A 15,905-nucleotide genomic window follows, 5' to 3' on the forward strand; every position below is an offset into this window, starting at 1 on the left:
AGCAAAAGATTGACTGCTGTGAAAGCTTATCCAGGCAACTAGCATACATGGACATTCAATCCAAACAATAACTGTTTAGATCAAAAGATCATAGCGAGTGTCATTTCGCAGACAATTTTGATAGTTCTCTGTTCTGCAAGTGCAATTAGTACACGCCTTGCAAGCGGAGTTAAGCAGTACATTAACATCGATAGTTACCAATGAGAACCCGCGCATTGTATATAATTATGCAGTAGTTTACCTGAGCGATGAAATGACGTTGTTATAGACATGTATTTACGCTCAAAAAAGTTTACACGGGCAACACATTCCCAACAGTAAATATGAATACGATTTATTCTAGTATGTTCTACTGTTTACTTGTTTCGTGTTTCAAAACTCTTAAACACTAATTATCCAGTCCATGTGCAATTTATTTTGTCAGACATTAATTCATAACCATATCAACGAAAACTAACAAATCACCCGTGCAAACTGTAGTGCTAATTTCAATTTTATCTACCGTATCCATACGTAAACGACTTTATTTTATATCCCGCAACCTCTTTGCGCGTGCTGTAAGTTGTCTAATGATTACGTGATAATTGATTGACCTTTCGATAATTACAGGTTTTTGGCAGACGGCAAGGTTAAAGAAAGTCAGAAAAATTATTAAACAAAAACAAAATTGATCAAAGATCTATTAATTACGTAGATCCACTACTGTAAAAGTCCAGCGAGTTTTGTCAGTTTGTTAATCCACCGATAATTACGAGTAACACCCATCTTATATAAACTGGAATCACAGTTCATTTTTATACTAACAAGTCCTAATACTACACAATAGACATTGAGAAAACACATTTCCTCGATTAGATATAAATTATCTGAGTAGAATAAAATTGCTACGTCATGACCTTCGACATTGCAAATGGCAGACGTATTGTAACATTGAACCCGCGTTAAATTCAAAGCTGGCGATTCAAATTATAAGTAATGGTGATTTAATAATGGAGAAAGCATTAACTGGATTTAAAGGGACTGTCAACCATGACGACGTAGAAAAGAAAAGTTGTAAAATACCGTATTTTTTAATAATAATTAGTTTAGATTGATTAAAATATCCAGCTGGTTTAGTACATTACTTGAACAAAGTTGTAAGTTTTCATATTTTCGGTATATTTGGTAATAAATTTTACTGGGTATGTCTTCCAGGTAACTATCAGTTTACTATAAATAACGCCTATAGATTGATCATCATCTTCACGTGGTGAACCCATGAAAGTTTATTGTGCATGCCTAGTGAATTGTATATATCTAATATAGAAAACTGCTAGCGTTATTTATAGTGTGTATATCGTTATGTTACCTATTTTCGCGATGTACTTTTGATTTCACATCAAGAAATTTTATTACCAAATATACTAAAAATATGATTTTTTTTCAAGTAATGTAATATACCAGTCGTGCTATTTTAATCAATATAAACTAATAATTGTAAAAAAATACGGTATTTTAGAACTTTTCTTGTTTCGTAATTTCATGGTTGACAGTTCCTTTAACAAACATGTACATGTAATAAGGTTTGTTAAACCATATAACAACAAGGAAAATTTGGATTATTAAATAAAACAGGTAAGGCATTCTCAAGTGTGTATACATGTATTTCGGATTATGTATAAAATTCGGATAAACAGTAATAGATATACTATATGACCCATGCATTAAGATTGGGTTTTGTTAAGACTCGTTTTTAACACAACTTGGTGATTTCATGATGTGAAGAATTCCCAATGGCAAGGGTACCGGACCCGTTCCCAATTGGGTGAAAAAAATCACTGACTAATTATCATGTTCATTATGATGTAAATAGGGTTTGGATTGTCATTGCATTATTTAAGTACTGTTTATTTTTATGATGCACATGGAAATCACATGTTTTATTTGTATGAATTGATTTATGTGACTTAATATGTAAGGATTTATTAAATTTGAAAATAGTATTTGTTTGTCATTGATGATGATACTAAGGCTTTGTGTAATGAGGGGTATAAAACAAGCGAAGATTTTATTAAACGCCAAACAGAAATCACTTCTCCTTCTAGTGGCCCCACTTCTCCCTAATTTCAGCTCAGGGAGAAGTCACTTCTCCCTCAAGTTTGAACCTAGGCTGAGCCCTGCTTATAAGTCACATGTCCGCCATCTTGACATATTTTAAGTGTCGATTAGCAAAGCAAAGTAGTGCAATAGCATATTTTAAAGCAATATGTTAAACAAATTATATATTGCTTACGCATTTAATTAGTAATTGGTTTTCATTTTCTGCAGTCAAACGATGTGCACAGATTATTTCATGTGTGCAAAACACGTACATTTTTTCGGACAGTCGTTTTCGGATACAGTATTTGTCGTCGATCATAATTTACATGTTACATTTTAAATTCAGTCGTTGATTTGTCATAATTACTAAATATGAACAGTGCTCTATTTTCTCAAATCGCATCACGTGATTAACGCACGATCAATGGGAATTCCGCCATCCCACAATTCAACTTGCATAAAATGGCGGACATTTGCGGACGTCAATATTGTTGGTATTTTGGTTTTGAAAATAGAAATCGTTATAATACTGGATTATAGGATACTAGATAGAGTTGGAACATGTACGTATATTAAAATTCTAAAATGAAATAAGGACTTCAAAATTTATGTCTGGGACGTCCAAACTTTTAGGCTAGGAAGTCAGGACTTCCAACTTTTAATAGCTAATGGAAGCGCTGCTGTAGAGTGTTTACAAGGATTTTGTATAATATAATGAAAATTTGGACAATCTAAGGGCAATAATTATGGCATTAATTATATGATATATATAAAACCAATCTTTTCACCATGTTTCATGATGATTGGGCAAAAAATGTGACTTCTAGAATGTTCACAAGCTTATTTTACTATATAAATATAAGAAAACTGCCCCCCCCCCCCCCCCTGGCAGCCATGTTATTCAACTGACCGGAACCATTTTCAAACTCAACTCTTATATCAAGGACACAAAAGTTCTGACCAAATTTCATGAAAATTGGGCCAAAAATGTGACTTCAAGAGTGTTCACATGTTTTCACTATATACATATAGGGGAAAATGCCCCGCCCACTGGCGACCATGTTTTTTCACCGATCTGGACCATTTTCGATCTCGTCCAAGATATCAATAAAACCAATGTTTTGACCAACTTTCATAATGATTGGGCAAAAATTGTGACTTCTAGAGTGTTTACAAGGTTTCTCTATAGCCAAATAAGGAAAACTGCCCCTCCGGCAGCCATGTTATTCAACTGACCGGAACCATTTTCAACCTCAACTCTCATATCAAGAAAACAAATGTTCTGACCAAATTTCATGAAAATTGGGCCAAAAATGTTACTTCTAGAGTGTTCACATGTTTTCACTTTATACATATAGAGAAAAATGCCCTGCCCACTGGCGGCCATGTTTTTTCACCGATCTGCGTCATTTTTAAACTCATCCGAGATATCAATAAAACCAAAGTTATGACCAACTTTCATGATGATTGAGCAAAAATTGTGACTTCTAGAGTGTTTACAAGGTTTCTCTATAGCCAAATAAGGAAAACTGCCCCGCCCACTGGCGGCCATGTTTTTCAACGGACGGGAACCACTTTTAAAGTCAACCAACATATCATTAAAACAAACATTTTGACAAAGTTACATGAAGATTGGGCATGAAATGTGACTTCTACAGTGTTTACAAGTTTTTTCTTTTTTTTTTGACATAGTGACCTAGTTTTTGACCCGGCACGACCCAGTTTCGAACTTGACCGAGATTTCATTGAGACAAAGCTTCTGACCAAGTTTCATGAAGATCGGACAATAAATGTTTACTAACAAATGTGGACGGACTTATGGACAGACAACGGACAAAGACCGGTCACAAAAGCTCACCTGAGCAATCAGGTGAGCTAAAAACAATTATTACTGTTACATACAATGGTCACTGAAAGCCTTGGTGGTAAAGACCTCCCTCAGCTGCACTATGTTGGGGTGGTACATCTTCTTCCACATGTCCACGATGGTCATACACTTGGTGTGAACCAGCCGGAACCCTTCACATACATGATGCCATAATGACTGCATTCATAGTAAAGTTTCAGGGTAAGCAAAGGTAGCAATAATTTTAATCCGAATTTAAGTCATTTGGCAAAGTGTTTTGTGGACTCTTTGTGATATTAACGATTACAATTTTTACATTCTCTTAGAAACAATTTTGGACAATTAAATGGTTAAACAGTCAGTTAATAATGCAAACAATGTTGGCCACCATGAATTTAAGTGCTTTTATATTTGTTTAATGAAAAGTATATTTTATGCAGTGACCTGTACACATGTAATTGCCTGTTCAGAGATGCTTGTTGTAAAAGACATAGTATACAACATAATTTAGCAACTCTCTGCTAAAAGCAGAAACCATTTTGATTTTTGAAGTAACCTTAACCTTTACCCTACTGGGCCAAAATGCAATCACACGGTAGGTCTGCATGTCGGCTACCTAAACTCAAACTTTCAGTGCAACCGCTCCATCCAAACTCAAAGTATGAGTGGAAGCTGTTTTTCTGACAAGCAGATTACTGTCAATAAATAACTGGCATGACAGATCCTGGTTTTATATCTCAGCCCCCCTCTGGGAAAACTAAGCTTAATGCATGTGTGAAAATTGTCATCGCAGATGAGCCTGTGCAGTTCAAACAGGCTATCCAGGGAGGACACTTTAATCTTTTATGTGTTCCTTTTTTAATGCAGTGAAAGGGGAAAGTGTTGTAACAGATACGACTATGATGAATTCACATGCTTATCTAAGACACATTTTTATGCACATGCATTAAGCCCAGTTTTCCAACAACGAGGCTCAATCATGGGTTTATATTTGAAGTAGTTAACATGCCCTTTGACAGACACCAAAGAGGCATGGTTATTTATGTCTAGTGGTAAATTCATCAGAATTCAGTCAGGCTAAACCCAAACAAGAGCTGTGTTAGAGAAACACAATGCCCCGTACTGCGCTTTGAAGCGCTATATATTTGACCTTTGACCTTGAAGGATGACCTTGACCTTTCACCACTCAAAATGCGCAGCTTGATGAGATACACATGCATGCCAAATATCAAGTTGCTATCTTCAATATTGCAAAAATTATGACCAAGGTTAAAGTTTTGGGACAGACACACATAATGACAGACAGGCCCCCGGATCATCCGATCTGGGGGCATAAAAACATATCTGTAAAATTATGTTGAATCATGATAGCAATTAAGGTATTAAAAAGGTTTTTTGTGTTTGCGCATTTAACGTACACTTGAGAGTATCAGATGTCATACAAAAACTCAACTTCTTATCCTATGTTTATTAATATGAAAATGGAAAACCACAACATTAGTGAATTTCTTACCATGAATTCGTCTTAGGCAATATGTCTGCCCATCTTTGGTGTTGAGAGCCTTGTAGCAGGTGGTGGGGTAGCCAAATGTTTTGGACTTGTGATGGGGGTTGTCTGGGGTGGCCTCCAGGGGAAACAGGTTCCTGTAGGTGTCCACCTCTGGCGGGATGTCTGAAGAAATAATTGCACCTTGTTATACATCAACTGTGCAAAAGGGAAAATAGGGTTTAATGAATAAGCAGAATCTTTCGTTCCAGATAAGACTGTGCACGCTTAGACTTCCTCTTAGACTGGATTTTCATTTCGAACAGACTTCTTTTAAAGTTCCATAAAAACAGAAAGTGTTGTCCCTGATTAGCCTGTGCAAACTGCAGTGGCTAATCTGGGATGACACTTTATACCCACAATCATTAAACCCTGTATTCCCAGAGAGGGGTCAAATATAGAACACACACACAATGTGTCCATAGGACATGGATGCCCCCAACAAATGTCACTGGATAAAGAGTGGCTGTTGTGTGACATACATGAGGAAATATAATTTCATTATTACAATATAAAGAATATGCACTCACTTCACTATGACCTTGACCTTTGTGCTTATTTATTTCAAAACTTTTCAATTCATGCCATATGAAATAATGCAATAACATGGTTAATTTAAAGTTTATTAGAATGTACAAATTCCTTTAGTTTAGTCAATTATTGTCATTTCTTAACAATTTGAAAATCAGTGAAAATGATAGAAGCTCCCAAATACTTTTCTTTGTTGATGAAAGCCTACCTTTGTTCTGCCCGAGGTTAATCTAGCCTACCTATGTTCTGAGCGAGGTTAATGTAGCCTACCTATGTTCTGCCCGAGGTTAATCTAGCCTACCTTTGTTCTGCCCGAGGTTAATCTAGCCTACCTATGTTCTGAGCGAGGTTAATGTAGCCTACCTATGTTCTGCCCGAGGTTAATCTAGCCTACCTTTGTTCTGCCCGAGGTTAATCTAGCCTACCTTTGTTCTGCCCGAGGTTAATCTAGCCTACCTTTGTTCTGCCCGAGGTTAATCTAGCCTACCTTTGTTCTGCCCGAGGTTAATCTAGCCTACCTTTGTTCTGCCCGAGGTTAATCTAGCCTACCTTTGTTCTGCCCGAGGTTAATCTAGCCTACCTATGTTCTGAGCGAGGTTAATCTAGCCTACCTATGTTCTGAGCGAGGTTAATCTAGCCTACCTTTGTTCTGCCCAAGGTTAATCTAGCCTACCTATGTTCTGAGCGAGGTTAATCTAGCCTACCTATGTTCTGCCCGAGGTTAATCTAGCCTACCTTTGTTCTGCCCGAGGTTAATCTAGCCTACCTATGTTCTGCCCGAGGTTAATCTAGCCTACCTTTGTTCTGCCCGAGGTTAATCTAGCCTACCTATGTTCTGCCCGAGGTTAATCTAGCCTACCTATGTTCTGCCCGAGGTTAATCTAGCCTACCTATGTTCTGCCCGAGGTTAATCTAGCCTACCTTTGTTCTGCCCTAGGTTAATCTAGCCTACCTATGTTCTGCCCGAGGTTAATCTAGCCTACCTTTGTTCTGCCCGAGGTTAATCTAGCCTACCTATGTTCTGAGCGAGGTTAATGTAGCCTTCCTACTGTAAACGTATAGAAATTCGTTGGTATGAAATTTCGTGGTTTAATAATTAACAACTAATTTCGTTGTCACGTAATTTCGTGGATTTATAATTTTTGGGGAAGACTGACCGTCATAATATAACATTTTATTAAAACAACCAGAGTAATAACGAAGCATAATCTGCTTATCTGTGTTGACAGCAAGACTTGAGGTTGATATGCACTGAAGCATGACAATGTTTCCCATAATTGTCGATAAGAGCGATAAAGCGGCGCACTTGTGGGTCCCTGCTCGCTAATTGCCATCAATGTTGTTTTGACAATATTTGCAATTCTCAGCGCAATCAGTCCCCTAGTAGTAACAATTGAGTAATAAGGTCCCTAAAATACATGTGTGAAAACCGTTATGTCTCTTTTAACTTTAATTGGCATAAATTGACATATGAGATAAATCTGCAAACTGTTAATATGACGACGTCACGTGAAAGAAAACAATCGTTGATGTACAGTTTAAATACCGTGCTTGATTTAAAAGTATTATTACCCAAACACTTATCAAGAAAACAACATATTGTATTAACTAGCATATCTCAATCAAAAATTTAACATGACATTTGGAAATTACCGATTTCGGATTAAAAATGTATAAATAATCTTGGAACTTGAATTTTGTGGTTCAGCTGACCAACGAAATCCACGAAAATTCGTACCACACAAAATTTAATGGTTTTACAGTATGTTCTGAGCAAAGTTTATCTAGCCTACTTATGTTCTGAGCAAAGTTTATCTAGCCTACCTATGTTGTGAGCAAAGTTTATCTAGCCTACCTATGTTCTGAGCAAAGTTTATCTAGCCCACCTATGTTCTGCCAAGGTTTATCTAGCCTACCTATGTTCTGAGCAAAGTTTATCTAGCCTTCCTATCTTCTGAGCAAAGTTTATCTAGCCTCCCTATGCTCTGTGTCAAGTTTATCTGGCCTACCTATGTTCTGAACAAAGTTTATCTAGCCTACCTATGTTCTGACCAAAGTTTATCTAGCCTCCCTATGCTCTGTGCCAAGTTTATCTAGCCTACCTATGTTCTGAGCAAAGTTTATCTAGTCTCCCTATGCTCTGTGCAAAGTTTATCTAGCCTACCTATGTTCTGTGCAAAGTTTATCTAGCCCTCCCTATGCTCTGTGCTAAGTTTATCTATCCTACCTATGTTCTGAGCAAAATTTATCTAGCCCTCCCTATGCTCTGTGCAAAGTTTATCTAGCCTACCTATGTTCTGTGCAAAGTTTATCTAGCCCTCCCTATGCTCTGTGCTAAGTTTATCTATCCTACCTATGTTCTGAGCAAAATTTATCTAGCCCTCCCTATGCTCTTTGCAAAGTTTATCTAGCCTACCTATGTTCTGTGCTAAGTTTATCTAGCCTACCTATGCTCTGTGCTAAGTTTATCTAGCCTACCTATGTTCTGTGCAAGGTCTATCTGAGCCATGGTGATTGCGCTCCTGTTGAGGACCTCCATTTTGAGTTCATCTGGCATGAAGAAGCCAGGCATGTTGGACTTGACCTTCATGTGGGACACATGTGGGGGTGGGCCCTGGTACATCGTGAAGTTGGGCAGCTGCTGTACACATACACGCACATACATCATTGAAAATGGCACAGCTCAATGCGACGTTGTAAAAACAGGCTTAATGCATGTGGGTTTAGTGTCTTCCAAGATGAGCTTATGCAGTCCGTACCGACCAATAAATACGACATTATCCACTTTCATTGTACTTTACATTTAAAAGAAGTCTCTACAGAATGAAAATCAAGTCTAGGCAGAAAGTGTCGTCCCTGAGAATCTTAAGTGGATTGCACAGGCTTATCTGGGACAACACTTGACGCACATGCATTCTATGCTTAACATCATGTTTAATAAACCTTTATCACTCATTTTTATCTGTTTATTGTCCCTTAGAATATCAAATAAAATTAAAGACCTTTTGTACTAGATTCAAGTTTAAAAGTCTTCCTTTCCAACCATAAAACATTTAACAAGAGGGCCAAGATGGCCCTAGTTCACTCACCTGAGAGGAGTCATTTCATTCAATCTTTACCAAATGTCAAACTTTACCTAGATATTGTCCAGACAAACATCCTGGTCAAGTTTCATCATTATTGAATCAAAACTCTGGCGCATGGAGTGTTTTTATTTTTGTAAAAATTTGACCTGGTTACCTATATTTGAGTTGACCCCCCTAACCAAACATCAAACTTTGCAAACAAAAATAAATTTGACCAAGATTCATAAAATCTCAAACAAACTTGTAACCTCTAGAGTGTTTACAAGGATTATGTATAATATAATGCAAATTTGGACAATCTAAGGGGCAATACTTATGGCATTTATTATGTGATTTTGCTCATTATCAAACTTGACTGAGATCTTTCAGCAACTTTCATTAAGAATGCTTGAGAAATGTGAATGCCAGAGTGTTTACAAACCAAATGTGGACAGACGGCGGACAAAGACCAATCCTAAAACCTCACCTGAGTAATCAGGTGAGCTAAAAAGTGTGTTTCACCGATCTGAGCCATTTTTCAAATTGTCCGAGAAATCAATAAAACCAATATATTGTTTCACGATGATTAGGCAAAAAATGTGACTTCTATAGTGTTCGATCACAAGGTTTCTCTCTAGTCACATTAGGAAAACTGCCCCACCCCCCTGGTGGTCATGATTTTTGACTGATCGGGACCATTTGCAAACTGATCTGAGATATATATAAAACCAATCTTTTCATCAATTTTCATGATGATTGGGCAAATAATGTGACTTCTAGAGTGTTCACAAGCTGTTTTTACTATATAAATATAAGAAAACTGCCCCCCCCCCGGCAGCCATGTTATTCAACTGACCGGAACAATTTTTGAACTTGACTCTTGTATCAAGGAAACAAATGTTCTGACCAAATTTCATGAAAATTGGGCCAAAAATGTGACTTCTAGAGTGTTCACATGTTTTCACTATAAACATATAGAGAAAAATGCCCCGCCCACTGGCAGCCATGTTTTTTCACTGATCTGGACCATTTTTGAACTCGTCGAGAAATCAATAAAACCAATGTTTTGACCAACTTTCATGATGATTGGGCAAAAAATTGTGACTTCTATAGTGTTTTCAAGGTTTCTTTATAGCCAAATAAGGAAACTGCCCCGCCCACTGGCGGCCATGTTTTTCAACGGACCGGAACCACTTTTGAACTCAACCAACATGTCTTAAAGGCAAACATTTTGACAAACTTACATGAAGATTGGGCATGAAATGTGACTTCTACAGTGTTAACAAGCTCTTTCTTTTTTTTTTTTACCAAGTTACCTAGTTTTTGACTCGGCATTACCCAGTTTCAAACTCGATCTAGATATCATTGGGACAAATCTTCTGACCAAGTTTCATGAAGATCGGACAATAAATGTTGCCTCTAGAGTGTTTACAAACAAATGTGGACGGACGGACGACAGACAAAGACCGGTCACAAAAGCTCACCTGAGCAATCAGGTGAGCTAAAAAGCAAATAACATAAAAACAGAACAGACTGTGAGATATACACAGGCTGGTCTACTTTAATGCTGGTTGCATGGAGCCATTTTTACTTTGCTTCTGAGTGGAAAAGGAATGACTGATGGCGAGTATGTCATACAATGCCCTCTCTCTGCGGTGTGAAGTCCTCAGCGTTGTAGAAGTAGGTGGTCCCGCCCACATTCTCCTGTATGGTGCTGCCCGGGGGTAGCTTGGTGCGCAGGGGGGCCACTGGGGAGCCTGTGCGGCGCATCATCAGGGGGGAATTGGTGGGAGACAGGCGAGGGCTGTGATTGGGGCTTGAACTGGCAGTGATGTTCAGACCTGACAATGTGCACAAGTGGTAATTGATGTTAAAACCCAAATTTGTATTTGAGATGTGTAGCAATATAATTCTTATGTTGTAAAACATATCATTCTCATTCAAGTTCACATTGGGGCTAACGCAAATTCAATATTCTTATTCAGAAATTCTAGAAATGTTTTTTTCAAATTATGTGCAAAAATCTTTGTGATAACATTTGAGATTTGTCTGCATATGTAACCTCATCAGTCTGCAGACAAATTAATTAATCAGTACATGTTTGGTTCACCAAGCTAGCTTAATCAAATGGATCACACAGTGTTTTTTTTTCCATTTTGGGAATAGGGCCGGGTCTCTTTGGATTGGAGTGATTTCAATATTATTTTTTCTTAGGTTCAACTTAAAGAGCTGGATTTTGAGACATGTTTAGACTTATTAAAAATATATTCTTTTTTGAAAACTTTCAATTGGAAATTTTAAGGTCCCATTTGGGAAAAATATATACTTTTCTCCTTTTTTCCATCGGGAATGGGTCCCCCTACCGGACTCAAAATTGAACAAAAACAAGAGCTGTCACCATAGGATGACTTATGCCCCTTATAAACGCTTGATAGAAGTTATGAGCTTTTTTCGAAACATAAACGCAGATTTTGAAACCTAAACACGGACCGTAAATTCAAGGTAAAGGTCACAGGGGTCAAAATTTGTGTGCTTATGGAAAGGCCTTGTCCATATACACATGCATACCAAATATGAAGGTTATATCTCAAGGGACATAGAAGTAATGAGCATTTTTCGAAACCTAAACGCAGATTTCGAAACCTAAACGCGGACCCTAAGTTAAACATCAAGGTCACAGGGGACAAAATATTTGTGCCTATGGAAAGGCCTTGTCCATATACACATGCATACCAAATATTACGGTTATATCTCATTGGACATAGAGGCAGTGCCCCAGACAATTATTTTGGATATAGGGTTTTCACCCATTGATTTTGAAAAAATAGGGTGATTTCATTCTTGAAATAGGGTGAAATGAGTTATAAAAATGCATACCGTAAGATCATTGCCGCTTTACTTCTATTGAAGCTGCATAATTGTATTGATTCAATAAAATTGTAAACTATCATCATTAACTTTAGTAAACTGATATTTTATAACCAGGGTTCATATTTTCCCGCAACATCAGTCGGCCCGGATTTAAATGGGGAAAAAGTGTCCGAAAATTTATATCCGAAATCATGACAAATTACGTTAAAATATATACCATTGATTTTGCTATTCATGAAGATGGTATAATAAATGTACAAGTTAAATTCCCTTAGACATTTTTAAACGGAACATACAAGTTTTCTCATTTTGTTTTATAATTTGCTATTTCATTGACATTGGTTGTTTCGTGTGCTGTTTTATCTGACTGTTTTTCATTGTTGTCAATATTATTAGTCTGTGTTAATCTATTCCGATGTTTTAAATCGTTGTCAACTCGATAATAGCTTACAAACATGCATTGAACCAAATAAATGTCTGTGCGTAGGTTTGTTACTGACAATAACAAAACCAAATAGTAAAGAAATAATTCATGTATGTTATAGTTTGTAGTCGAATAACCCACGACCGATAGTTAAGATGTGTAGGGATTAAATGATTTGAAACCACGCATCTAAACTGTCGGTCGTGGATTATTCAACAACAAACAATAAAGAACACGAATTATTTCGATTCTAACACGATTATTACTAAATATTTATACAATGTATATTATTTTTCTTGTGTACTATTTTATGTGAAGTTCCGCCCATAAAATAACTTTCGGCTGTTCTGTCGATAAATCCGCGTCTTTCATTTATTTATTGGCGCATTATTATGCTGGTGGAAAATGTATCGGCATATTTTGTTTAATTACAGCGCGTGCTTTCAGTGTAATTATTGCAGAATATCCGATTTTCTTCTTTGTTTATATGACAGTTTACTGTATCATGCATGAAATTCACAATTTCCATGACAATAACATCGAGGTTTGTATCTCCGAAGTAACTGTCAACGATTTTATCCTGGACGAGTACACATTACGACCGATTGTGCTAGGTATAAGCCAGTGAAATTATCGATTGACATTGACACGGGTATATTCACGCGTGACTAATACACAGCCGTGCGAATCTTCGCTGCTTGGGGCCATACTCTGATACTAGTCATCTGACGTGCAATAATCTGGTCCTGTCCGGTTTAGAGACTGCAGCGAATGGTTTATCACACCTAATTGAGATAAGAATGTAATTAGGGTGTGCACTGTGTTATCGATTTCATGACATGGGAATTTGAGCAAATAGAATCAGACCGACTGTTTGGGATTTTCAATCGGTCTTTCATGACCTCAATTGGTCTAGGACCGACAAAACCGACAAAAATATGATCCCTGTTTATAACATCTTTAATCCTTGAAAATTTCCTTAATATAAACTTTAAACTTAAAAACAAATGATAACACGAATGATTCGGCTCTAATTGGCTTTTGATTTCTTGGTTCGGAAACATTTGCGATCAAATTATATTTTGGCGCAACAATCGCGGACATCTTTCGACCTCTCTGAGACTTTTTATTTCGCATAGTAATAGAAGCTGAAAGTACAGACGCTTTACAAAGACATGAACAAAGAACAAAGGTTTAAGACAGATTTGAAACGCATGTATGTCCTAGTAAATAATTTGGTCAGATGCTTTATTTAACAATGAAATCTAGTCCGCAGAGCGATTGACTTTGACTGTTTTTCTGCTTTGTCATCCAGGTGCTTGCTGAATGAAAGTGTCGCCGCCTTACGATAATAATTCCAAAGAGAAAATACCGAAAATGTCAACATATTCGATCGAAGCTATTGTATCGTACGCATCAAATTTGACGAATTTGCGTAAAATCCATATTGGTTGCGTTTTCAATACGCATGATATTGTATTTCTTTGCGGTTTTAAACATTTTAATAGGGTGAAAGACGCAGATACCCAGCTTATCTGGGGCACTGCATAGAGGTTATGAGCATTTTTCGAAACCTAAACACAGATTTCGAAACCTAAACGCGGACCCTAAGTTCAAAATCAAGGTCACATTGGTCAACATTTTTGTGCGTATGGAAAGGCCTTGTCCATATACACATGCATACCAAATATGAAGGTTACATCTCAAGGGACATAGAAGTTATGAGCATTTTTCGAAACCTAAACGCAAAGTGCGACGGAAAGACGGACAGACAGATCACTGTATGCCCTCCTACCGGGGGCATAAAACAACAACACAACAATTCATTAGTCCACTCTTCTATCCTTTTTCCCATCATTATCTGTGTTCTTTAAATTGATTAATCAAAACGTAAAAAAATTGACACATCATATGGAATTCTTTAATATCATATGCAAAACAAGAGTGTTTGACATTTTATATCACTCATTATTTTAAATAATCCTGGTCAGATAAGATATGTAGCCAGATTAGGTAACAGTGTCATTTAATTAGATGAATAATATCTTATTGAGCCTGTTCGTGGAAAATAAGGCTTAATTCATGTGCGTAGGATATTGTCTCAAAATTGCCTGTGCTATTCGAACAGGCTAATCATGGATGACACTTTCTGCCTTGTGTTATTTTGTGAAGAGAAGTTAATTCAACAACATTTCTAAAAAAGCAAAGTGTTGTCCCTCACAAGCCTGTATGGACTACACCATTTAATCTGGGATGACAATTTATGCACTTTAAACCAGTTTCCCCCAAAATAGGCTAATTTCTCTTCAGGGCAACCTACCAGCAAGGTGTGCGCTGGCAGTGGTGTTGACAGGCAGGGTGCCCAGTGGGGGAGGGGCTGCAGCGTTGAAGTTGGAGAAGTTAGGAGAGCTTGTGCTGTGTGATAGTCCACCAGGCATCTTGGGGATGAACTCTGACCCCATTGGGTTGCCTCCCTGCAAACAGAATGGCATCTTAGGAATCTTACTGGAAAACTTATTAAATTCTCATGGCAGTTCTTACTAACATAATTTGTGTGAACATGAATGATAATGGTTTGTGTTTTTTTTCATACTTAAACATCTCATAAAAATTATTGGTAAACATCTTAAAACAAGATGTCCATGGACCCTTAGGAGCTCACTTGAGACCCAAAAGAACTAAACCATTCTGAGATGGTCAAGTTAAGAAAAAGTGGGGTGGGGTGGGGGGGGGGGGGGGTGAGAGGGGGGTATAATGTGGGGTGTGGTCATTTATTAGATTATCTTTCAAAAATAAAAAAAGGAAAATAAAATTTTTTTTTTGGGGGGGGGGGGCTGGGAGGTGGGGCAGGGAATCTTGGGTGGGGCGTGGAGTATTGTTTGGGTGGAATCCATTGTGGTATTCAGGTAAGTTTTGTTTTGTCAAAGTATTAATAAAATCTGATCATATATAAAGAAGTTATGGCATTTAAGCAAAATATTCAATTATATAAGTATAAAAGGGGCCATAATTTCTGTCAAAATGCTTGATACAGTTGTCTGCTCTTGTTATCCCCACGCTTTTTGAAATTGTGGTTATCTCCGCCGCCCGTCTGTCCTTCCCGGCCACTATCTCCTCCTACACTATAAGCACTAGAACCTTGAAACTTACACACATGGTAGCTTTGAGCATATGTGCGACCCTGCACTATTTGGAATTTTGATCGGACCCCTGGGTCAAAAGTAATGGGGGTTGGAGTGGAGCCAGGTCAGAGATTTTCACTCATTTTTCTATGTTATTTTACACTGACTTCTTCATTTCTACACCTATTTACTTCAAATTGATACTGAACATCTCTTATGACAATACGGTCAATCTCAATTATGTATGGCCCCATTACCATCCCTGGGGCGCCCCGCCCACATAGACCACGCCCACCCAAAATTGCCTTTTACTATAACTTCTTCATTTCTACACTGATTTACTTCAAATTGATACTAAACATCTCTTATGACAATACGGTCAATCTCAACTATGTCAGCGTTTTTTTTTCACCTGTTTGGG

General features: G+C 37.4%; 1 protein-coding gene and 1 long non-coding RNA gene across 10 annotated transcripts in view; one reads left to right on the top strand and one right to left on the bottom strand.

Moving 5' to 3' along the window:
* The window catches only part of LOC127841374 (PAN2-PAN3 deadenylation complex subunit Pan3-like), a 72,934-nt gene that overhangs the window by 17,520 nt on the left and 39,509 nt on the right, over positions 1-15,905 (bottom strand). For all 8 annotated transcript variants that reach the window (XM_052370184.1, XM_052370183.1, XM_052370182.1 and 5 more), the window contains 5 exons: positions 14,683-14,836; positions 10,706-10,908; positions 8,481-8,643; positions 5,439-5,597; positions 3,982-4,098 (listed from right to left, as the gene is read on the bottom strand). In XM_052370184.1, the coding sequence (XP_052226144.1) occupies positions 3,982-4,098; positions 5,439-5,597; positions 8,481-8,643; positions 10,706-10,908; positions 14,683-14,836 (796 nt within the window). The remainder of the gene's footprint in view (positions 1-3,981; positions 4,099-5,438; positions 5,598-8,480; positions 8,644-10,705; positions 10,909-14,682; positions 14,837-15,905) is intronic.
* Positions 6,272-7,069, top strand: LOC127841376 (uncharacterized). 2 transcript variants are annotated; one of them, XR_008030951.1, is made up of 3 exons: positions 6,272-6,319; positions 6,382-6,567; positions 6,971-7,069. It is a non-coding gene; the product is annotated as an uncharacterized LOC127841376 (long non-coding RNA). The 2 variants fall into 2 exon arrangements; XR_008030952.1 differs by lacking the exon at positions 6,971-7,069 and adding an exon at positions 6,723-6,770.

This window comes from Dreissena polymorpha, chromosome 8, assembly GCF_020536995.1.
Source record: "Dreissena polymorpha isolate Duluth1 chromosome 8, UMN_Dpol_1.0, whole genome shotgun sequence".
Lineage (NCBI taxonomy): Eukaryota > Metazoa > Mollusca > Bivalvia > Myida > Dreissenidae > Dreissena > Dreissena polymorpha.